The 21,345-nt window shown below is 47.8% G+C and overlaps 8 protein-coding genes across 8 annotated transcripts; 4 read left to right on the top strand and 4 right to left on the bottom strand.

Moving 5' to 3' along the window:
- Positions 1 to 732: 732 nt before the first annotated feature.
- F4822DRAFT_425082 (uncharacterized protein) lies at positions 733 to 1,512 on the top strand (the record flags this gene model as incomplete). Its single annotated transcript, XM_051460276.1, has 2 exons — positions 733 to 805; positions 881 to 1,512. The coding sequence occupies 2 exons, from the start codon at positions 733 to 735 to the stop codon at positions 1,510 to 1,512; spliced, it is 705 nt and encodes a 234-aa protein (XP_051317634.1).
- Positions 1,513 to 2,120: 608 nt separating this feature from the next.
- Positions 2,121 to 3,730, bottom strand: F4822DRAFT_107402 (glycoside hydrolase family 61 protein). Its single transcript, XM_051452414.1, has 2 exons — positions 2,351 to 3,730; positions 2,121 to 2,297 (listed from the first exon to the last, which is right to left on the bottom strand). The coding sequence occupies exons 1-2, from the start codon at positions 2,990 to 2,992 to the stop codon at positions 2,232 to 2,234; spliced, it is 708 nt and encodes a 235-aa protein (XP_051317635.1). The 5' UTR covers positions 2,993 to 3,730; the 3' UTR covers positions 2,121 to 2,231.
- Positions 3,731 to 4,536: 806 nt separating this feature from the next.
- F4822DRAFT_425084 (uncharacterized protein) lies at positions 4,537 to 6,288 on the bottom strand (the record flags this gene model as incomplete). The annotated part of the gene is made up of 1 exon (XM_051460277.1): positions 4,537 to 6,288. One exon carries the CDS (start codon positions 6,286 to 6,288, stop codon positions 4,537 to 4,539), a length of 1,752 nt encoding a protein of 583 aa, XP_051317636.1.
- Positions 6,289 to 6,914: 626 nt separating this feature from the next.
- Positions 6,915 to 9,967, top strand: F4822DRAFT_107385 (fungal-specific transcription factor domain-containing protein). The gene is made up of 8 exons (XM_051452413.1): position 6,915; positions 6,970 to 7,241; positions 7,349 to 7,372; positions 7,487 to 7,608; positions 7,670 to 8,148; positions 8,251 to 8,552; positions 8,627 to 9,309; positions 9,367 to 9,967. Exons 2-8 carry the CDS (start codon positions 7,182 to 7,184, stop codon positions 9,830 to 9,832), a joined length of 2,136 nt encoding a protein of 711 aa, XP_051317637.1. The 5' UTR covers position 6,915; positions 6,970 to 7,181; the 3' UTR covers positions 9,833 to 9,967.
- A 58-nt stretch (positions 9,968 to 10,025) lies between these two features.
- F4822DRAFT_107375 (NADH-ubiquinone oxidoreductase 21 kDa subunit) lies at positions 10,026 to 11,151 on the bottom strand. Its single transcript, XM_051452412.1, has 4 exons — positions 10,953 to 11,151; positions 10,878 to 10,894; positions 10,601 to 10,806; positions 10,026 to 10,503 (listed from the first exon to the last, which is right to left on the bottom strand). The coding sequence occupies exons 1-4, from the start codon at positions 11,010 to 11,012 to the stop codon at positions 10,220 to 10,222; spliced, it is 567 nt and encodes a 188-aa protein (XP_051317638.1). The 5' UTR covers positions 11,013 to 11,151; the 3' UTR covers positions 10,026 to 10,219.
- Positions 11,152 to 11,258: 107 nt separating this feature from the next.
- F4822DRAFT_107539 (Swi3-domain-containing protein) lies at positions 11,259 to 12,790 on the top strand. The gene is made up of 2 exons (XM_051452415.1): positions 11,259 to 11,631; positions 11,684 to 12,790. Exons 1-2 carry the CDS (start codon positions 11,338 to 11,340, stop codon positions 12,503 to 12,505), a joined length of 1,116 nt encoding a protein of 371 aa, XP_051317639.1. The 5' UTR covers positions 11,259 to 11,337; the 3' UTR covers positions 12,506 to 12,790.
- Positions 12,791 to 17,294, top strand: F4822DRAFT_107540 (antiviral helicase). The gene is made up of 2 exons (XM_051452416.1): positions 12,791 to 16,216; positions 16,269 to 17,294. Exons 1-2 carry the CDS (start codon positions 13,076 to 13,078, stop codon positions 16,947 to 16,949), a joined length of 3,822 nt encoding a protein of 1,273 aa, XP_051317640.1. The 5' UTR covers positions 12,791 to 13,075; the 3' UTR covers positions 16,950 to 17,294.
- A 1,990-nt stretch (positions 17,295 to 19,284) lies between these two features.
- F4822DRAFT_107555 (Snf7 family protein) lies at positions 19,285 to 20,538 on the bottom strand. The gene is made up of 3 exons (XM_051452417.1): positions 20,094 to 20,538; positions 19,741 to 20,034; positions 19,285 to 19,663 (listed from the first exon to the last, which is right to left on the bottom strand). The coding sequence occupies exons 1-3, from the start codon at positions 20,142 to 20,144 to the stop codon at positions 19,382 to 19,384; spliced, it is 627 nt and encodes a 208-aa protein (XP_051317641.1). The 5' UTR covers positions 20,145 to 20,538; the 3' UTR covers positions 19,285 to 19,381.
- Positions 20,539 to 21,345: the final 807 nt, after the last annotated feature.

Raw genomic sequence — 21,345 nt, forward strand, 5'->3', positions numbered from 1 at the left:
CAGCCCCCCCGCCCCCCCCCCCCCCCCCCCCCCCCCCCCCCCCCCCCCCCCCCCCCCCCATTGCAGATTTAGTCTCTTGCAGTTCACACAAAGTGCCATGATCACTTCCACTATCCATAACCATCCTAGCAGACCGGCCGGGCTCTGTGCAACGTATGCCGGTGTGTTTTCAGAGCCTGAAGTAGTCATAACAGGGCTTCGGTAGGCGAAGCCGAATGTGCCTTTCCGCCCTTCCATGAAATAGCTTCTTGGTGGAGGAGTCGAAATTTTGTGTCTTCTTGGGGGGTATCTACTAGCGACATAATTTGGATACCTTCGATCCCCAGCTCGTAAGCCATGGTGTCATGACACCAACCATATAAGGGGGTTAATGACTCTGTTGTTACGCGAGGAGATCGCAAGTAACTGCTACGGAAGCTATCGTATACATACACAAGTAGCCTTTTTGTTCCATAAGCTCCTTTGTCTTTGTATCGGCGATAAGGGGTTCTACCGATGCTTCCCAAGATGTATCGCTTCATACAGCTCAACTACTGGCACGACCTATATCATCACGCCTAACCATCATAACGACGGTTCGGATTATTGGAACGCCCCCGGAGACCTTGCCAATCTAGACTTTGGGTAGGCGTAGAAGTGAAAGGAATGAAGACTTCCGGCGGCATGACATAGGCCTACGTGACAAATATCCAGGTAGTCGACCAAGCAGATAACCAAAGCGCCGAACCGAAGATGGTTAGCCAGAGCCATAGCTACGTAGTCGGTACGTGGGACGAGGGTGATGTACTTACCCACAACCCCGAGAGTGGGTAGCTCTGCGGAAGAGCTAATGTCCCGGCTATCCTGGCTAGTCTTCAACTTATCGCCAACAACTTGGTAGCGACGACAACACCACCGCCTACTCTTCCGGGCCCTCCATATGGATACTCCCTGCGTCACCAACGCCCTGCTGACCCGCCTGCGCCGTCTTTGCCTGGCCCACCGGTCTTACCTGCGGATGTGCCCCGACGCGACGACGATGGAAACTGGTTAATCTACCTATACGAAGAAGGTACCCTAGTAGTAGTTGAAAACGCGCGTTACGCAGTTGAAGAAGCGAATCAACCTTGGCGTCTCACATACGACCCCAGCGGCGCACACGCTCGTCGATCACAATCTACCGGGCAGTACCAATCGCAAAGGGAGCTCCTCCAGCTCACCACCACCGAGCTCGCCGGAGGTTCCGGGGTAGGTCAACTCGACCGCGACGAGTATCCACCCGCGATCGCACGCGAAGGCGGAACAGGGGCAGTCGTTACCTACATCGAAGCTGGTGATAACCGTAGAGCTGGTAGCTTGATGGGACAACAGTTCGCTAATTATAGAGCGGATCCGCAGCCCGATGGACATGCGCCGCTCCGACCGGGGGATACGTTCCGGTATGCGATTATTCATGAGAATATGGCTGCTGTTGAGTATCTTGGAGACGGTCATGGTGATGAGACGCAGATTGAACGGCCTCCCACGGATTGATAGTTTAGCAGAATGGATATGGCACAGTAAGGTATAAATCGGATGACGTTTGGATACGGGGAGAAACGCGGGACTTGGGATTACGCTCATTATTCTTTCACCTTGCGTAGGACGATTGGCCTTGGTGGAATCACTCGTTTATAACAGAACAAATTCCCTCTGTATAAGAGTATCTGTCTCTCTTTAATAATAAACACCTCTAGTGGCAATTACCACACGAATATGCTGTTTTTTGGATGAAATTGATTGCGTGACTATGAATATCAAGTAATAAAGGAGCAAGGTGAAAGCGAAAATGATGGAATATGATACTCAGGAAGCCTTCCAGAGATAATCTAAGATCGGAATCGGCGGCTAATAGTGGGCTGTATACGAAATATATCGTCCATAAGTGGTCGGACTTACTTGGTAGAGCGGTCGACACGTTTGACCAAGTTGTCAATCGTTGTTTTTATGAAGTTTTTCGGATGTGCTCTGAAATAAAACGCGACAATTAAGAAATCTACAATATGCAAGTAACACAAATGGTTGAAACTCGAGGGATTTAGATATTCAGTAAGTTCATATCGGCTCACTCCGTGCATAAACATCACCGCTGTATGTGAAAGTGAATATAAATGTGTGTATTCCAAAGAATTTCAATCATTAATCGCTCTCTGAAATATCCAGGATTCCCTTCCGGCCATGCGTTAATCATCCAGCTCATATCCTACTACCGTTTAACCGGTCCAGACGGCGGGGCCGGGGGTCTTGTAGCTGGTGCCACCACCTTGGTAGATGTCGACCTATTTTCTATAAGCTTTCAAGTAAATAACGCAGAGAAATATCAATAACTTACCATGATACCGGGGTCGGATTGCGCAGCGTACGCGGGGATGGAAGTCAAGAAGCTTCCGCTGGGGACAGCGGTACCGGAGCCGGTAACCTTGATCTGAGCGCACTCGGGGTAGAACTGGGGGGTGTTGGCTTGGTGAAGAGCGAGAAGCTCGTGGCGAATGAGGTAGTTGCCAGGCTTGAGGTTCTTAGGAATTTGGCTTGACCACTTGAGGTCCTTGAAGACTAGGGCGGTACCCCAGTTGTTGCTGTTGAGGACGTCACCCCATAGACCCATCTCGTCGATCTTGAACCACTTCTTGCCCTTGCCGTCACAGGCGGTGAACTCGCCGTCGCAAGAGTACAGCCACACCATAACGGGACCCTGTTGGTGCGTCCACTGTTTCCAGAAAGCCGTGACGTTGGTGCCAGCTGGGACTTCAGCGGAGATCGGGGCCGATGTGCCACCGTTGCAGGTCATCTTGGGGTCGGTGACCGTCATGATGGGGTTGTAGTCCGGCCATTGTCGCTGGATGACCTGAGCACCGGCCACCGGGGAGAAACCCTGGTAACCATCGTACGTCTTACCGCCGATCTCGTAGCTAGTCACCGCGCCGTGGGCGGCGACCAGGGCAGGGGCGAGGAATAGGGGAAGGGAGAACAGCATCTTGAACTCTAATGGTAAGTAGAGTTTACTATTAGAGAAAAAGAAGAAGAAAAAAGGGAGCGGACAATCGAAAAGCCTTGGCAATCAGCGAGACACGGTAGTATTTATGCTGATCGTGCTGGGAGAGGCACCCGGATTAGAGCTAAGCTGGGATAGGGGCAGCGCAACATTATATCTCCTGAATCTAGGTTAATCTAGACCACCAGCATATCATTAGGGGTTCATGACCATCCCCGGTGGGTAGCGGCATTTGCCCATGCTCGGTTGCTAGGGTTGCTCCTATCATAGAGCACCCACACGAAGTTCGATATTGGTTTGAGCAAATTATGTCGAAGACTTTAAGCCGAGAGACGCTGCCGACTATTTCCGCATAGTTGAATGAGCACGAGTTGGAAAACTAAGACCCGGCCAGGCGGACCGACGCGAGGATTCGGCGAAACCACGTTCGGCGCTCGATCAACTTGTGACCATAACGATGATAGCGTGTAGAACACCTTCGAAACTTCCTCGGTCGAATCCAAGTTCTATCCTAGACGATATTCACGAAACTCCATCAGGTGGTGGCTCCAGAGGCAACCGATTGGAATAGAAGTCAACAACTTTGCTAGGCGGCGGTTGTGTTCCCCACAAGTTTCAATATATCGGCATACCTGGGTCCGGGGAAGGTCACATTAGGATTTCAAATTGGGAAATCCTCTTGTGTTCTACACAAGGGTCGGCGTTATTGGTGCACAATGTGGTCATCGTTCATATAAGGTTAATAGAACAACTTCAGGCTATATAGGATAAATCCGTGATCCCGTGCTTCCCCTGTTCTAGCGAGAAGAATTTAGCAGGGATATATCGGGATGGACTAGGGTTCGGATATCATGCATACTCTTCCTCTGTTGTTGCCAAGAGGAGAATGATTGGATAATATTTTATTCAAGGCAAGAGAGGCAAACTGACCTGTTTAGACCTCTTCAAGCTTGAGCGTCCAAGAATGTGTATAACCCATTTCATGTCTCCTGTCGCTAGTGAACAAGCATGCAGCTATCACGAGCGGGTTTAATTTACTCAGCTAGGCGGTTCAAAGACCACCTGGATGTGGATGGGCCAGTGATTCCAAATCATAGGCCGGTGGGCACTTAGAGGTTGCATACTATTCTTAGCACCTTTCATCCGACGTTGCAGTATTCGGGAAGGCGTCGATCGTGAGCCTTAACGAGGGCTGAAGCAGTTTGAGTACATTGCTACGATGGACTGTTAGCTTATATGCTCATTTATCAGCAATTGTCATCGGAAAAGTTCCGAGACAAAATTAGTCAGCACAACGCAACGCCTCCCTCTCATCGCGTTTCCTGCTATACGAGTGAGATAATCAGCTCGCCGAATAGAAGTTAGCGATCTCGACGGATGTAAAAAGGGGTCAGATAAACGCCGGTCCGTTTTTCAACCCCTAGAGTTACTATTATCCTCTTTGGAAGAGGTCCGATACTCAAGAGAAGGAGTATTTCTCAAAATATTTATACTCATTGTAAGTCTAGATCCCACTCGATTGTTGATTACGTGAAGTCGTAAACCATTAGGCTCTCCCTGCCTTGCAAGCCCTTTAAAACAATGACCATTTCGTCATCGAATCCAACCCAATTCCGGCTATCATCCCGTAAGACGGCGCCTAGATAGTTATGAGCGAAAGTCTCCGGGCCTCCCTCGCTTAGAGAGGGCTTCATAGTAGGCCGGACTTCAATGCTCTCTCCATGGGCCCGGCCTTCTAATTCCCAGACTCTAATCTCCTCTCCGTATCGGCTGACACTAACTGCTTTGCCCCGCGCCGTTATTTCGGCGTCGCTTATTCCGGATGTGTGTCCGAAGAGCCGGGTACCGGATGATATAGAAAGAGATGTTGCGTTTGATGTGCACAGGTACAATATTAACGTATTATCTGGTAAGGTTACTAGGAGATATGGATGAGTATAAGATAGGCTAATTGGTCCATCCATGTTATCACCGCGAAATTCCGATAGGGGGTCGAGATTATTGAAAGACGAAGAGATATAAGGTGTCCTAATTGGTCGGGTGTATGCTAGACGAGTGGCTGTTATGTCTGGTGCGGATTTCGATTCGGGGGTAGGAGAGTGTATGTGTAGATCCTGAATACCCACGCACCACCCTCGCATGGTAGAAAAGGTGTAGGCAATCGATGCAACAATGCCCCCGGCCATTTTTCGAATGGACAACGCCAATGGTGCTTTCGATGTATGTGATTTAAGTGAAGTGAGGAGGTATGGTGAGCGAAGTGATATATGATTAGTATTATCTTGTTTCCTTGGTTTTGGGTCCTTGAAGATAGGCCAATCTTTCTGATTTCGTATACGCTCATTCTTAGAATCCAATACGGATTCGACGTCGGATTCCGGCGTTATCGGGCGATTTGTTTTGGGCGGAATATCGAAGGTATATAAGGATAAAAGCACGGATTTGGTTGCGGTTAGGAGATATGGGTAACAAAAAGCGATTCCGACCAGTTCTCCATTGCTAGACTTTTCGTGACGATACCTTCGTAATATTCCTGCTTCTCGAATACCCAATCTCCAAACACCAAAGCTACCATCGGTAAATCCTATCGCAATTTCGAGTATTTGGTCCCCAAGTCTTTGATCGTCTACTGCCATGCAACTTGGTGCGACGTCCGATTCGGTTTCGCCTAAAGTAATTTGCGCCAGAAGCTGTTTCGTCTTAAGATTCCAAGCTCGTAGTCCAGTAGCGACATCGGCTGTTACTGCGACACCTTCGGAAACTTTCACAAGCATCTTATATGATGGACTTGTCTCAGATAATGACCCCTCCTTTCCAAGCGACAGCTCTTCGACGGCGCACTTCCCCTTCGACCAGTTGTGTCGGAGTTTATACTGTTGCTTCCAATTCCTTGATCGGTCGTCTAGATCGCCAACGTGCATATCCACCCAGCCTCCTCTTCTACCATCTACCCATATTGCCTTACGCGATGAGTAATGTAATTTCCCTTCTCTAGTTGACCCATCGCGGAATCCCGGAATGCGCAAGGCGCGGGGAAGGACAAATCGTGAATAATATAGATGTTTCCATATTTGCGAATCGCCGGATAGATCGTAGAATCGGCGCGACACCGGGGCAGTATTTAGGAGGTCGGGAAGAGGTAGAAATGTGAGTATGCGTATGAGTAGCTCGTCAGATAAGGGCGATAGTAGATCGTGGGATTCGGTGTGGCGGGATCGTTTCGATGCTGTTGATCTAGACGCGAGATCTGTTTCGGATCGCTTCCGCTTACAAGTCATCCTGAGACCCTTTATGGTCTTCCTCTAAACCTTCTTTGAGTATAGATATCGGAGGGTAATGATGTCGCGGTCGAGGAGATCGAGCTTGGTGCTAGTACAAGAAGCCGATAAGGATAATCGGGGATTGGCCTCGGCGGGATGAATCGCATTGTGTTAATGGGAAAGTCGGGGGTATCGGATAGTTCCGTGAGTTGCTGAGCTTCGGAAGCTAAGCGGCTTGGCATTAAGATTATCTAATCCAACTATATAATCAAAGTTGAAGTTCCAGTCCGTCGGCTCTTAGCCGATGGTTGCTTATCTAAGTCACTCGCTTACGTCAGAATACAGAATGCAGAATATCTCTTCTCACTTACATAGAGCAACATCACTGCGTACATTATTCGTCGACCGGTAAAATCTCATACCTTTATTAACGTATCTGAGCCTATCTTACTATGGTATGTTGATGCTTTTGCTGGGTATCAGTTCGGAAGGTTTAGTTTCCCTATACGACTATGTAGGACTTTAAATCTTTCCGATCAAAGCATTATCTACCATTTGGTCCTCGGTCCTATTAGAAGGCTACAACGATGCATACGTAACTTGGGTGAAGGGGATATCTTATAAATGTAACGATTGATCTGATTGGTAACACACCATAGGCATGAATGTGTTTCGATATTTTCAGCTAATGATATCCAGACTAAAACATCTCTTCGGGCTCCGCGGACACCGAGATTCATGTAGACCGCTCTGGAGAGAGTACAAGCTCAACTTAAACTCCGAGATCTTTAATCGCGGCCCGTTTCTTGATTGCTCTTTTCGTCGTTGTGTTGTTGTAACTGCATAGACCCCGTTTACCGGCCAAGATCTTTATAGTACAGTTGGTTGGTTGATTGTCTGTTCACGCCGCAATGGAGGATGCCGAGGCCCCCGAAGCTAGCGGTCCTGGGTCTCCTGGGCCTCGGCGAGCTGTAAGTAAGACTCCGGCATCCGTGGGCCCCGTCATACCGATGGCTAGCCTTACGATGCAACTATCGTTAGATCAGGACCTATTTGGCTAAACAAAATACAATTGCAGTGTGACCAATGCAGACTTCGAAAGGTAAGAAGTCTGCCCTACCTAACAACCCCACATCCCTCGCCTATCTAAACCCTTAGTCATCCTCACAATTGGAAACATTGCCAAGCTTGTTAACGTTAATATCCCCATTGGTAGATCCGTTGCGACAAGGAGTCGCCGTGCTCCAACTGTCGGAGTGCCAAGCGTTCATGTAGTTCTACAGGTGCCGGCCAGAAGCCGAAGGAGCCTCGGCAGCGAGTACTCATATCCAGCCAATAGTAAGCATGATACGGATTCCGTCATACGGCCAGGGTCATTATTGACACCGACTCAAACTAGTGAGCGCAAGATTGATTTAATCGAGGAGCGGCTTGGTGGGATCGAGACGCTATTACGGAACCTCGCGCCAATATCGGCATCCCCATCCAACACGGAGGCCCCCACACGGCAGCCATCTGACAAGCTAACACCGCTGTCTATGACTAGTCGGGATGATACATCTAGCACCGTGTTCGATCCGGAGGATGCCGGCGATTTTGAAGGCAACTCATCGCTAGCTGCACATACGGCGTTCGCTAGTGAATTCCTTGAACATGCTGTACAAGGCACCTCTTTACAACAGCAGGGCGGCAGTCCTAAGATTGACGCCGCCCTATCATCTCTACGGCGCATTGTACATATGCAGGAAAGCCGGCGAGCAGTATCATCCTTCCACGAATTTCGCTTGCCTGGCCAGAAACAGTCATCTAAGACTACCTTACGAGATCTACCGCTGCCGCCTATGGAATTCGTAGCAGAGAAATTAAGGGAGATGAAACGTACGTCCCTATACTCAACTTACCCCTTTTCTCCCCCCACTACACATGATGAGGACACTCGAGCATGCAAAGGGGTTTACTAATCTAATTCCATACTTCTAGACGGCCCGGTTCCTATGATGCTTGCCGTCCTTTACTGTTTTATTGATATTGAGCATTTTACCGACCAATGTCGGCGGCTCTACTTCAACGCGGGTGAAACCACAGATGCGACGGTCATCCTCGTGAACTCCGGTCTGGCGTACCTATTCTTTGAGGCAGGGCTTAGTGCAAAGACGGCCGAAGATAAGGCTCGGTACGATACCTATTACAATATGTGTCAGAAAAACCTAGACACCGTATTAGCGCAATTAAATTTCCTTATGCCGGCTACATTAGAAAATATCGAGGCTTTACTCATGGCGGTAAGTACAGGGCAATACGTGGAAGGGATTTCATGTTCAATTAAAAGGAACTGCTCACTAACGGACAACAATAGGCTAGCTTCGCAGTCGACACTTCCAAACCTTCATTAGCATGGCTCTTATCGACGCGAGCCGCTCACATGTGCCGAGCACTCGGTTTACATCAAGTCCACTCTATGAAAGATGACAGTCCACAGAAGAAATCAGAAAAGTCACTACTATTCTGGTGTACATATATGCTCGACAAGGGGCTGTCGTTGCGGCTAGGTCGAGCCTCCGTCCTACAAGACTACGATATCTCATTGCCGCACATCGCCCCCGAGGCCCACGCCGCATATCCAGGTACCGAGGTCATGACTTTATGGATCAAACACGCTCAAATCCAGGGGCGCATATACGAACGTCTATATAGCCCCGGCGCCTTGCGGCAACCCAATACATACCGTGTCGAGCAAGTCGGCATCTTAACATCGGAATTAAAACACCTAAGGACGGAGAGCATGAAATTGTTCGCCGAGTTTGAGGCATCGGCGTCAGCTGAAGGTCAGATGTTCGCCATTATGCTCAAATCGGACGAGGTCTCGTATCTCTCGTCGTTGGTATTGACGTATCGCGCACTGCCACCGGCGCCGACCGGAGCCCGCTCTCGTACTTTTTCGGATGAGTGTATTGACTTGGCACGGTCGACAATGAAGTGCCATCAGGAAGCGATGGGGATGATGGATAATCAGTCGCTGAAGATTTTATATATCCACTGGTGAGAATTACCATATGCTTCCATACACGACTGCCACTAACTCCAATTGCGATATAGGACAATACTTTACGCCCCATTCATACCCTTTATCGTAATATTCTGTCTAGTCATCGAGACATCAAGTGCAGATGATTTACGATGCCTAGCCGAATTCGTCACATCACTAGAAGCATCCTGCGACGTGTCCCACTCAATCAGCAAATTATACCAACTATGTCAAGTACTATACAACATCGCACAACTCTACATCGAAGCCAAGGCCCAGCAACCACTCGACCGGGACATGGTTCCTATCGGCAATGAATTTAACATGTATCTCAATCAACTAGGTTTTATGCCTATAGATGAAAACATGGCGAATTTCGACGTTGATAGTAGTGCCGGTGGGGGTCCTCTCAACGACCAAGCGAGATCTATGGCGCAGACGGCGCAACTTGGTGATTGGTTCTCGGGGAATAATTATATGTTGGGGTTACTGGAGGAGGATCTATCGAGTATTAATACCTCGGGTTGGCCGTCGTGAATTGTATAGATGAAGATAACTTGGCTTTTTAGTACGTCTGCGCGTAGGTGCTCTAGGATTCATTCGCAACGGCGTAATGGTACCTAGATAAACGTATATATGAGGAGAAAATGGCTGGGATCTCCTCTCAAATGTTATGATGAATAAGGACTCATGACTCAGCTTTTGGATAATCCTTCTTGCATCTATCGACAGATACCGTCGTAACAAATGAAGTTTTAGAATTCGCATTCCATGTCGTCCGTCGGAGTCCTTGTGTGAACTTCGGCTATGTATCTACTAGCCGAGAAGTATCGGTATATGTACAGATTAACTGCATCTTTATCTTCTCTCCCTCCCCCCCATCAACCCAATCGCCTAAATATTCATTTTTTTCCCAATTTTATTTCACGAACTACTCTTACCCAATCGCTCAGCCTCAAGTTCCTGCTCAGCGCGGCGGTAGTACTTGGCCGTATCGACACCGTGTTGGTTGTGGTTGACGAAGTTAAACCAGGGCATGACGGCAAGGAAGAGGGATGCGTATCGTGATTGTCGGGCTGCGACACCTTGCATGTGGGGTGTCAATCGGCTTTCGCCGTATAGAGGCTCGCCGGCTTTGACTTTGTCGACCATTTCTCGCATGTCCAGTTCTACTTCGCGGGCGTTTTCGGACATGCCGTAGAATCGTACTGCCAAATTATTATTAGTATGGGTATTTCATCAATCTTGAGATGATTTCGTGGAAAGCTGATTCGGGGTTTTTGTCCGGGTCGAGGAAATACGCACAACATGATCGTTGGTAGAAGTATATGAAACCACCGCAAACTCCGAGAACACCTGTAAGTCGCATAGCCCTTGCGAAACCTCCTCGGCCGGCGTGTGAGGGTGCGAATCTTTCCATCAACCACAGCAGACCCGGGCCTGCGGCGGCGGCGACGGTGCCGTGTATGTAGTCTGATGGCCTAGCATATCCTACCACCCTCTTGAAATGTCTGCATATCAATTCACTATTAGTCATAAGCTATATCGGGGTATTTCGCGGGGTTTCGAGATCGGTACGTACGGGTCATTATCGATGAGCTACATTACGTCTGATATTAGCGATTGGCTTATAACCCAATTGAAAAGTAATACATACGGGAAATTCGGACTTGACGACTTTGCTGGGGATATATGTTTGTTGCGTAGGGGTCGCCATGGTCGCAAAGTCGAATTGGGATCCCCAATAGCTTCGTTGTTGTGATATAGAGATCCTTCGTAGATTCGATTGAGATCAATGTTGAAGCTTCGAAAGTTCCCATAGGTCCGATGATGTAGGCGGCTTTACTTCGGTTATACTTAGAGTAGCTTATGTAAGTCTACGGCAACCGGTACTAGCTTAGTCATCGATTCAATTCAATTTAGAAAGTTGAAGTGCCCCACGTCGAATCGCGTCTTCCAATCTTAAGACGCGTCCCTCCTATACCTATTTGCTTCCAGCATTCAACAAATACCTATTTTGGTATAAAGTCGACACAACAAAAATGGCCTCGCGATCTTCTGTAGCGCCGAATCGGCCGGTCAATACCGATATAGACAATTACGATGTCGACGACGACCCCTTTGCCTCATCTGGGGATGAAGCCCCCAAGAATGATACACAGTCGAAGAAGAGGAAAGACCAGAGCGGCCTGGGTATTGATGAGGCCGTAGCCGTACAGAAGAAGGCTAGAGTACCTATGGTCAAGCTTGACGAGGGAAGATTGTTATCTGAAAAAGGTATTCCGCGATTACGACGAAAAGCTCGGGACCTGAAATTCAAGGGCAAAGGACATGAGGTAAGAATGCCATGCTAATGATACGAATTGGCATTTGCTAACGGTGTTCTAGTTCTCCGATGCCGCTAGACTTCTCTCATTCTACCAATTATGGTTCGATGACTTATTTCCCAAAGCGAAATTCCTAGACGCCGTGGCTATGGCAGAGAAAGCTGGTCACAAAAAGTACATACGGATGAAGCGATTAGAATGGATTGACGAAGGGAAGCCCAAGTCAGCGGCCATTGAAGGAGATGACGATGACCTTTTCGGCGAGTCTAATGATCAGCCCGAGGAGCGTGACCCCGCCATATTCCCTGCCAGAGTTGCACCGATATTCCAGAACCAAGGGGGGGAGAAAGCACAAACGCCTCCTCGGGATGACATACCCCCCGACGACGAAGATATATACGATGCGACACCGCGAGCACAGAAGACAGCACAACCTACAAGTACATCATTATTCGGAGGTGGAGGGGCAAGCACATCACTGTTCGGAAATGGTGGCGAGCCTGATGAAGACGATTTGGATGCGCTCATGGCCGAGGAGGAAGCGCAACGCACAAAACCGAAATCTCTCTTTGGTAATGGGGAGGCAATAGCTAGGCGACCGCGAGATGAACCGGATGAAGACGACTTAGATGCATTAATGGCAGAAGCTGAAGCTGAGGCGGGACCACCAAAACGCAATCCCGATCCACCATCGAAGCCAGCGCAGACCGCGCCAAACGATGATGAGGGAGATGACTTAGACGCATTGATGGCGGAAGCAGAAAACGAAGCGCAATCAAAACAGTCCACAAGTTCCAAACCAAACGGAGAAACAGACAAACTTCAGAATACAGCCGATGCAGATGAAGAGGAGGTAATGGCCGAAATGGATGGTTTATGGTGAGGATATAGTAGGAATTATGAATTATAATGACTTGTAATGAGATTGGGATAGGGGTGTTTTCCGCTCTGAGCCTGCTATAATCGCTCAGCTTTACCGCATTAACTCCTCCATTTTAGGGGATAATATGCTATAGGATAGGTACCTAGGTAGGTTTTAGAAACGGCGCACAGCACGTTTTCAGTTGATAGTACTAATCCCATCCACTGTTTTACAGGCCCCAGGTCACCCACCACCTACGAACAAAGCTTCTCATTCGTACCCAACATGCTCTAATACCACCGATAATTGTAAAAAAAACAAATCAGTCATAAAAAGAGCCATTTTTATTCAATATTGAATTTTTAAGATTGTCGAAAGTCCTTCGTACCTTCGCCAAGGAACTTGTGTACGCAACCATAGGAGCTTTATACCTACTTATCGATAAGAATTTAGGTGCCCACCTCAATTTCCAGGGTACCAACCCACCAACCCACTTTGTTGTTTAGCAAACGTCATTCAACAATTACTTCCTCAGCTTCCGGTAGACGTCTAAAGCTTTCCTCTACGTCGAAAACGGCGTTTCAAGGAACCATGGCGTCTCCAGATCTCGTGGAGGCCATGCAAAAGCTCCACGTCAAAGACGATATTTCAATCGACGATATCCTCTTTCAACAAGGTCCCCGTAAGCGATTGAAACAAGATCTGACGGCGCTCAAAGCCGAACTCGAACAAAAGTTCCTAACACCGTCCAATACGTTTTCTACCGAATGGCTCAACCGCCTGCAGCAACGATGGGATTGCCCTACAGATTTGACCGAATTATTCCGTATTGCGCCGACGCAGACTCGCACTGTCACACGGTTCCAGCGACAAGGGCTCGAGGGGAGGGTAACGGGATACAAGAATGTTACTATACCTGCAAACAGCGCGACCGCCAAGAACTCTACTTCCCTCACGCGAAAGCCTGGTAGTCGAGCCGACTTCGTTCGCGGCGCGGCTGGTTTCTTTCCTTTTGCTCCTGGTGGTTTAGAGGGTGTTGAAGCGACTGCTGCCGTGGAGGATCAGATGATACGTTCTAATGGTACTGGCACTCAGAATAAACTAGAGCGTGTTATCAAGCTCGGCGCTGAAGGTGGACTTCTTGAGGTAGCTCCTGGTATGGAGAGGGGTATTGATTTTAGCAAGAAGAAATCCAAGGTCAATGAGAAAGAAGCAAAAGCAATCGAAGCGGAACTAGACCAAGAGCCGGAACAAGGTCCTGAGGCTGAAGAAGTGAACGGACATGCGGGCACCAACGGCGTCGAAGAAGAACTCGATGAGGAGGATTCCGAAGATATCGATACCTTATTGCCAGTCGAGTTCCCAGCTCTAGAGCCGCACAGCAATCTTGCGGCATCCAGCGCTAGGAAGGCCGGTCGAGAATGGGCTCACATGGTGGATATTAATCGCGATATTACCAATTTCCGAGAGTTGGTTCCCGATATGGCTAGGGAATGGCCATTCGAACTCGACACTTTCCAGAAGGAAGCTATATACCATCTCGAGGGTGGTGATTCCGTTTTCGTCGCCGCGCATACATCAGCCGGCAAGACGGTTGTAGCCGAATACGCAATCGCCCTTGCCGCTAGGCATATGACCAAAGCCATCTATACCTCACCTATCAAAGCTCTCAGTAATCAAAAATTCCGAGATTTCCGACAAACCTTTGACGAGGTTGGTATTTTGACAGGAGATGTTCAGATCAATCCCGAAGCAAGTTGTTTGATCATGACCACCGAAATTCTAAGGAGTATGCTATATAGAGGCGCCGACTTGATCCGAGACGTAGAATTCGTCATCTTTGACGAAGTTCATTATGTCAACGATTTTGAGCGAGGTGTTGTTTGGGAAGAAGTCATTATTATGCTGCCAGAGCATGTTTCACTTATCCTGCTCTCTGCTACTGTTCCGAATACGTACGAATTTGCCTCCTGGGTTGGTAGGACCAAAAAGAAGGATATATACGTCATTTCAACACCGAAGCGACCTGTTCCTCTCGAGCATTATTTATGGGCTGGTAAAAATATTCACAAAATCGTGGATAGCGATAAGAAATTCATCGAACGAGGATGGAAAGAAGCAGACCAAGCGATGCGTGGAAAAGACAAGGTTCTGCCTGCACCTGCTGCACGTGGCGGTGGCAACCAACGAGGAAATCAACGGGGTGGTCCTCAGCGAGGCAGTCAACAACAACGCGGTGGTCAACGAGGTGGTGCCCAGCAAAGAGGCAGAGGAGGTCCTCCGCGAGCCAGCCATGCACCTGGCCATATGGGTCGTGGTGGTCGAGGAGGGGGCTTCTCATCGCTTAACCAAGACAAGAACTTATGGGTTCACCTTGTGCAGTATTTGAAACAGAACACTCTATTGCCAGCTTGCATATTTGTCTTCTCCAAGAAGAGGTGCGAGGAGAATGCAGACGCATTAAGCAACCGAGACTTCTGTACCGCACAAGAGAAGAGCCATATCCACATGATTATCCAGAAATCGATTGCTCGATTACGACCCGAAGACCGAGTCCTGCCGCAGATTATTCGTCTGCGCGAACTACTGAGTCGTGGTATTGCCGTGCACCATGGTGGTCTTTTGCCAATTGTCAAGGAAATTGTGGAGATTCTATTTGCGCAGACTCTAGTGAAGGTTCTCTTCGCGACCGAGACATTTGCTATGGGTCTGAATCTGCCTACAAGGACTGTCGTGTTTTCTGGTTACCGAAAACATGATGGGCACTCATTCCGAAACCTTCTTCCAGGCGAATACACTCAAATGGCCGGCAGAGCTGGTCGTCGTGGACTTGACCCCGTTGGTTCTGTTATCATTGTTCCGCCCGGAAGTATGGATGAGGCGCCACCCGTTACCGACCTCCAGAAGATGATACTTGACCCGCCTAGTAAGCTGAGGTCTCAGTTCAGACTGACGTACAATATGATCCTCAATCTGCTACGAGTGGAGGCGTTGAAGATCGAGGAAATGATTAAGCGCAGTTTCTCGGAGCATGCCACTCAGCAATTGCTCCCAGAACACGAGAAAGCTGTTAAACTCTCAGAAGCAGACTTGGCCAAAGTGAAACGAGAGCCATGCCAGATTTGCGATGAATCCCTAGAGAAATGCCACCAGGCGGCGATGAATTACAAACAGCTTACGCAGGAACTTTATAAAGGCCTTTTGACTATACCGATTGGCAAGAAGATGTTTACACAATCTCGACTTATTGTATGGAATAAGGACGGTGTCCGAACCCCAGGAATTCTCTTGTCACACGGTGTCAGCACGAAGACCTCCGATGGGCAACCAACTATTCAGGTGTTTGAAATAAGAACAGAGCGTGAAACCCGCGATTCGACCGATATCCTACCTTTCATCGGCCAATTCCGACCCCTACTCACGCCTCTTCCGCGCCGAGGGAAATCTATTCTTTCTAGGGTTGTTCACGTACCGCTTAGCGACATCGAATGCCTCACAGGAAAACTCACTACTGGGATTGTACCTGAATTTTTCGACCATGGAGAGTCGCGTCGAAGAGCGAAAGAGCGAATGTCGGCTATCTGCGATACTTGGGATTCCCACCTATGGGATGAGGCTAGTTTCGCCAAAATCAAGAGTTTGCCGTTGCAAGAGATCATCGAGAAGCGCAGGCAGGAGGAAGCGATTATTAAAGCTACCGCTACTGTGTATTGTCGACACTTTTTGAAACATGTAAGTCATCCTCACTATGGGTTTTATGTTATCAATGCTAACAAAATTCTAGTATGCTATGTGTCATGATCAATGGCTTATTAAAGAGCACATTTCATCGCTTCGTTCCGCCCTCGCGGATCAAAACCTCCAATTGCTGCCTGACTACGAGCAGCGTATCCAAGTTTTGAAAGACCTATCATTTATCGATGCGGATACCCGTATTCAACTTAAAGGCAAAGTAGCTTGCGAGATTCATTCAGCTGATGAGCTCGTCCTAACTGAGCTCATTCTCGACAACGTGCTTGCAGAATACGAACCAGCTGAAATTGCTGCCTTGCTATCAGCATTCGTATTCCAAGAAAAGACGGAGTCAATACCCAACCTCACTGGTACCCTCGAGCGTGGTATGAAGACGATCATCGAGATCAGTGAGAAGGTCAACAACGTTCAGACAGAACACCAAGTTATCCAAAGTGCAGAAGACAGCAATGACTTCGTATCACGCCCTCGCTTTGGACTTATGGAAGTTGTGTATGAGTGGGCGCGAGGTATGAGTTTCAAGAACATCACGGATCTAACGGATGTACTTGAAGGCACTATTGTGCGCACTATCACGAGGCTAGACGAGACATGTCGCGAGGTGAAGAACGCAGCTCGCATTATCGGTGATCCGGAATTATACCAGAAGATGCAGACCGCGCAGGAAATGATCAAGAGGGATATCACTGCTGTTGCTAGCTTGTACATGTAATTCTCATGTCATTCAGGCAGGCGCTGATGGAAGATTTGGAGGTTTGAAAGGTTGAAATGACTCATTTAGCTGCATGGTTGGGCGCGTTGCATTTGAAAAGCATGGAAAAACATAGCTGGAAGGGGAAGGGTATGATTATGATTATGACATGATCAAATGGTATGACAACTTTATAATGAAATCAAACTCGCTAGTTGCGTCTTACTTTCTGATATTTGCAGTGACTAAAGTTTAGCAAGAATGCCCCATGTTTTACTTGACGTTATCGCTTTGAGGTTGTCATGACGAAGTTTCTACATGGATGACACTTGACCCCCTTTCCCGTCGTAGATTGCTATTTCAACACAATTCAACGCAGTGAGATCTAGGTATCATTTGACTCATCAAAACCATAGATATATCCAAATAGAAGGCATCCTCATGTTAAGTAAATATCCACGTGGCAAAGCCCAAGCATTGTACACTCAACATTATAACAATATATAAAGTTAGAGCACAGAAGGGCTGATACTAGCTACTCTCCTATTCACAGATCGCTCTACATCGAAACATCTATATAAACCGACTACCAACAATCTTTCGTTTTTTTTTTCCTTTGAAAAATATCGCGGCCACCCCAAGAAAATAGCTGTGGTGCGACGAGACTTTCCTACAAGTCCAAGCCGGATCGATCGTGTAGGAGCGAAGTTGACCAAAAGTGCAAGAGCATGACCACGCGTTGGAAGAGGCGGAAACTGATCGTGGTCCGACAATTCGAGACAAGGAGGGGATTTGGGGATCTTGTCCTTCAAAGGGTCGTATGAACTCGGTTATTAGCTCGTGGCAGGCTCCGCGGCTTTTCCAGGAGAACCCAATCTGACTCGGATGATGATAACGCGCCCTTGAGCGCATGTGGGTCTATCCGTATGTTCGCTGCCGCTGGGTCCTCGGTCGACCGCGCAGATCAAACACGATGCGCTTTCGCCGTAATAGAAGCTTAACTTCAGAAGCGGCCCAGCCCAAAACAGGCGGGGCCGGTTAGGATTTATGATTCAAATCTCGACTCGAATGTCAAAGACGGAATATACTGAAGCTGACACCGAGCGCTAGTCTAACGTATATAATTATGTTTCCTTCTAAACGGCATGCGGGCTACTACTACAACAAATACGGGAGAGAGAAGTGTTTGGGGCCCGTTGAATAATATCATACGTAGTTACGGTACATAAATCATAGGGATCGACCCCTATTACTACGAGTCTTCCACTTTTGGAGTTCTCTTCATAGACATAACAATATTATTACGACTACCTCGCCGAGAGATGAGGTCTGTTTTCGAAGGGTTCGTTGTTCGAATCAAGAAATACCTCTATACGACCGGAAATCAACAACTGTACATGAACGAGTAGAAAGCCACAACAATTTACTCCGTTATGGGACAAAAAACCATCTCGATTATCAGTGGTCCCAAAACACCCGAACTCTTAATGATTATATATTTAGCCGTATCAATGAATTCTTTTTCTTTTCTTTTGGCGATGAGACAGGCGCATCTCGGTATGGGCCTACGAAAAGAGGGAGATACAAGACGTTCGATGGATACAAGGGGAGGATAACACCGGCAGACGCGATGACAAAGGCCAATGCGAACAAGGTGTTGAAACAATTTGTCGATACCAATATCCTGACGAGGAGATTGCAAGCCTGGGTGAAACGAGACTGAAATACCGAAAAGACAATATACGACCTATATTAAGATACGACACGTAGTACTACGTTTCCTCCTCTCTCGTTAAGGAGCTCTTGTCTACCCAACAGGGCATGTTACGCTGGCGCGCGAAAAGGGATGCTCAATCCTGGGGTGTTGGGTTGAGGCTCTAGCAACGACGTAAGGAGCACGATGAATGGTCGTGGTGAGGGTATTAAGGGGCACGATTACCATTGTAAGATATGGAGACGAACTCGTGGTTAACTAGTACGACGTACGAGCTGCTTTTAGCATTAGTCAGTACGAAACTGCGCGAACAGTCCTCGACCTTTCAGTTGAGGATGCACCTTGTAAGCGCCAGGAGCGATTGGAATGGGTGTTGTTGCACACCTGTACAATCCAATCAACACCTAAATCAAAGGTTCAAGGCTCGGCAATACATAATCACACCAGAACTCGTGCATCTACGCGTGAGTTCTAGAAGTTTATTCACTGCTAATAATAAATATGATATCCACGCCTTAAAGGAGATAACCGGAACGCCAGACTGATTGATCCCTTATATCGTTCGTAATGCTGTCAAAGTGTGCCGTGCGTAAGCAAAAGCCAATGTCCAGTTTGCCCCAATTCCAATTCATCAATGTCTGCATCTTCCTCACCCCGTACTCATTTGCGGAACACGCTCCCCTTCATCTCCATCTCCACTTCCACTCCCACCAGCACCATCCGCATCCCCGCCAGCCTCCTAAGCCCTAAGAGCGCGCAGACGCTGCTGAAGCGCATCCTCCTCCTCCGCAGTCGGTTCCGCGGTCTGCGGCGCGGCGGGTTCGGCGGTACTCGGCTGCGCGGCGTTAAGTTGTGAATTCAGGGCCACACCCGCGTCGTCGGCGAGTTTGCCTAGGAGTTCATGGACGGCTTCTTCGGAGACTTGTTGCGAGGTCGTCTGTGAGATGGCGTCTTGGTAGATGCCGTTGTTGACGGCGTATTCTTCGTTTTGTTGTTTGAATTGTTCAAGCGTCATCATTGTCTAGTCATTTTATTAGTATTGTATGAATTTTATATATGTGAAATGATGGATTTGGGTTGGGGTGGAAGTGAACGTACCCGCTCGGGGTTCATGTTCCGTTGCGCAGCGGACATGGTGCGCGAAGATTGACCCATCATGTTCGTCATTCGGTTCATAGCGTTGTTGGCTTGGATCTGGGCGACGCTGAGTTCGGCCATGTCGGCCATCTGGTCCATTTGCTGGGCAAGTGCTTGCTTAGAGAGCAGAACCTTGGCTTTCTGGTATGCCTTCGTGGTGTCGCCTTTCTTTAGAAGTTCTTGGATTTGTTTCTTGAGGAGGGGGTCTTGCTTCGCTGCTTTCGTGGCTTCGCGACGTGCTTGCTTCGCTTGGAACTGTTGATATGATGTTAGCGACTATGTAGTTAGAGGATGGCGGTGGAAGATAGGCGTACGCGAGCCTGGAATTCGACTTGCATGTCGCGGGCGAGTTGTCGGTTCGACATGTTGGCTGATTATGACGGTCGCAGATCGTGGATTGAAGGTAATGACTGGAGAGATGTGGATTGTAAAAAGGATTGGCTCGGTCGGATGACAAGTTGGTTTACTTTCTGGATATCAAAATATCTTGAGGGTTTAACGGGATATCGTCGATAAGGTTGTAGAATGGTGAAGATAGATAGAAGATAGATAGAAGATGGTTCACGGTCTAGCCCAGTCCAGTCCTATCGGCGCGGCTATTTCTTTGGTGGGGGCAAAGTTGACGAATGACGCACTTTAGTGGATTAAATAGGGACATATTAATTCACTAGCCACACATTCTCTGAGTTGTAAGCCACATCTTTATCGATAATGACTGCTATGAAAATGTTAAATCTCCAAAATTCGTAACAAGCTCAATTCCTTGTCACGAGACTTCACTGTCAAAGCATCTGAGTGTTTGTACCTATCTTTCATCTAAACCACTTAGTCACGTTATTCAAAAAGCAAACCGAGCTTTGGAGATGTCACAGAGCACTTGGTTTAGATGTAACAGCAACTAGATTATGAGTAACGAAGAAATACCCCTTATCATTTGTTGAAATAGGGGCCTCCACTATCACCTCCACTATAGCAAACGCCTGAGTAACGTTTGATATATACGTGCTTAATACTTCTTTGGGTAGGTATTATAGAAAGCAGATGAATATTTAACTTACTAACCTTGTGCAGTGAAGGATGGATTACTCGACATAATACATGCATATCTGAGTACCTAGTTAGTGTCAGAATTGCAGAGGAAGCCTCCTGACTTGTGCATTAGTACTGCAAAGATTCGGATCCTAGATAGGTAGGAGGTAGTTTCTAAGATGCGGTGGTATACAAATACAGTAATTTTCGCAATACTCACTCCAAATCCTAGTTATACTGATTTTGCATCAGCAATGGGATCAGCATCTGCATTGAAATTCATGATGTGAGATAATTGATATTCTCTAATTTTTTCTAGATTCGTGATAAATAGTCTATGTTTGTTACGGTACACGCATGTTAGCACCTAGCTTAGTTGAGGAAACGCCTAGAAATGCTTAGAGCGTCGCTTCATACTCGAATACGATTGGTTCCTCGTAAAATTTCGAGGGTAGTCAGCCCTAAAACCTGACATGACATGAGGCAACAAACCAATACGCAGTATAATAGTCGCATGCATATAAGGATCGAAATGAG

Source organism: Hypoxylon trugodes (assembly GCF_022578975.1).
Source record: "Hypoxylon trugodes strain CBS 135444 unplaced genomic scaffold F4822scaffold_2, whole genome shotgun sequence".
Classification (NCBI taxonomy): Eukaryota; Fungi; Ascomycota; class Sordariomycetes; order Xylariales; family Hypoxylaceae; genus Hypoxylon; species Hypoxylon trugodes.

Bases quoted from the DNA above. Each gene is read 5' to 3' on its own strand.
- F4822DRAFT_107375 (XM_051452412.1), bottom strand. From the start codon at position 11,012: ATGGCGACCCCTACGCAACAAACATATATCCCCAGCAAAGTCGTCAAG. The intron at 10,504-10,600 runs GTGCGTATTTCC...ATAATTTGGCAG, and splicing joins CTTCTACCAACGATCATGTT to TACGATTCTACGGCATGTCC.
- F4822DRAFT_107539 (XM_051452415.1), top strand. From the start codon at position 11,338: ATGGCCTCGCGATCTTCTGTAGCGCCGAATCGGCCGGTCAATACCGAT. The intron at 11,632-11,683 runs GTAAGAATGCCA...ACGGTGTTCTAG, and splicing joins TCAAGGGCAAAGGACATGAG to TTCTCCGATGCCGCTAGACT.
- F4822DRAFT_107540 (XM_051452416.1), top strand. From the start codon at position 13,076: ATGGCGTCTCCAGATCTCGTGGAGGCCATGCAAAAGCTCCACGTCAAA. The intron at 16,217-16,268 runs GTAAGTCATCCT...ACAAAATTCTAG, and splicing joins GTCGACACTTTTTGAAACAT to TATGCTATGTGTCATGATCA.
- F4822DRAFT_107555 (XM_051452417.1), bottom strand. From the start codon at position 20,144: ATGTCGAACCGACAACTCGCCCGCGACATGCAAGTCGAATTCCAGGCT. The intron at 20,035-20,093 runs GTACGCCTATCT...TCATATCAACAG, and splicing joins AAGTCGAATTCCAGGCTCGC to TTCCAAGCGAAGCAAGCACG. The intron at 19,664-19,740 runs GTACGTTCACTT...TAAAATGACTAG, and splicing joins GGAACATGAACCCCGAGCGG to ACAATGATGACGCTTGAACA.
- F4822DRAFT_107402 (XM_051452414.1), bottom strand. From the start codon at position 2,992: ATGCTGTTCTCCCTTCCCCTATTCCTCGCCCCTGCCCTGGTCGCCGCC. The intron at 2,298-2,350 runs GTAAGTTATTGA...TATAGAAAATAG, and splicing joins AATCCGACCCCGGTATCATG to GTCGACATCTACCAAGGTGG.
- F4822DRAFT_107385 (XM_051452413.1), top strand. From the start codon at position 7,182: ATGGAGGATGCCGAGGCCCCCGAAGCTAGCGGTCCTGGGTCTCCTGGG. The intron at 8,149-8,250 runs GTACGTCCCTAT...CCATACTTCTAG, and splicing joins GAAATTAAGGGAGATGAAAC to ACGGCCCGGTTCCTATGATG. The intron at 8,553-8,626 runs GTAAGTACAGGG...GGACAACAATAG, and splicing joins TCGAGGCTTTACTCATGGCG to GCTAGCTTCGCAGTCGACAC.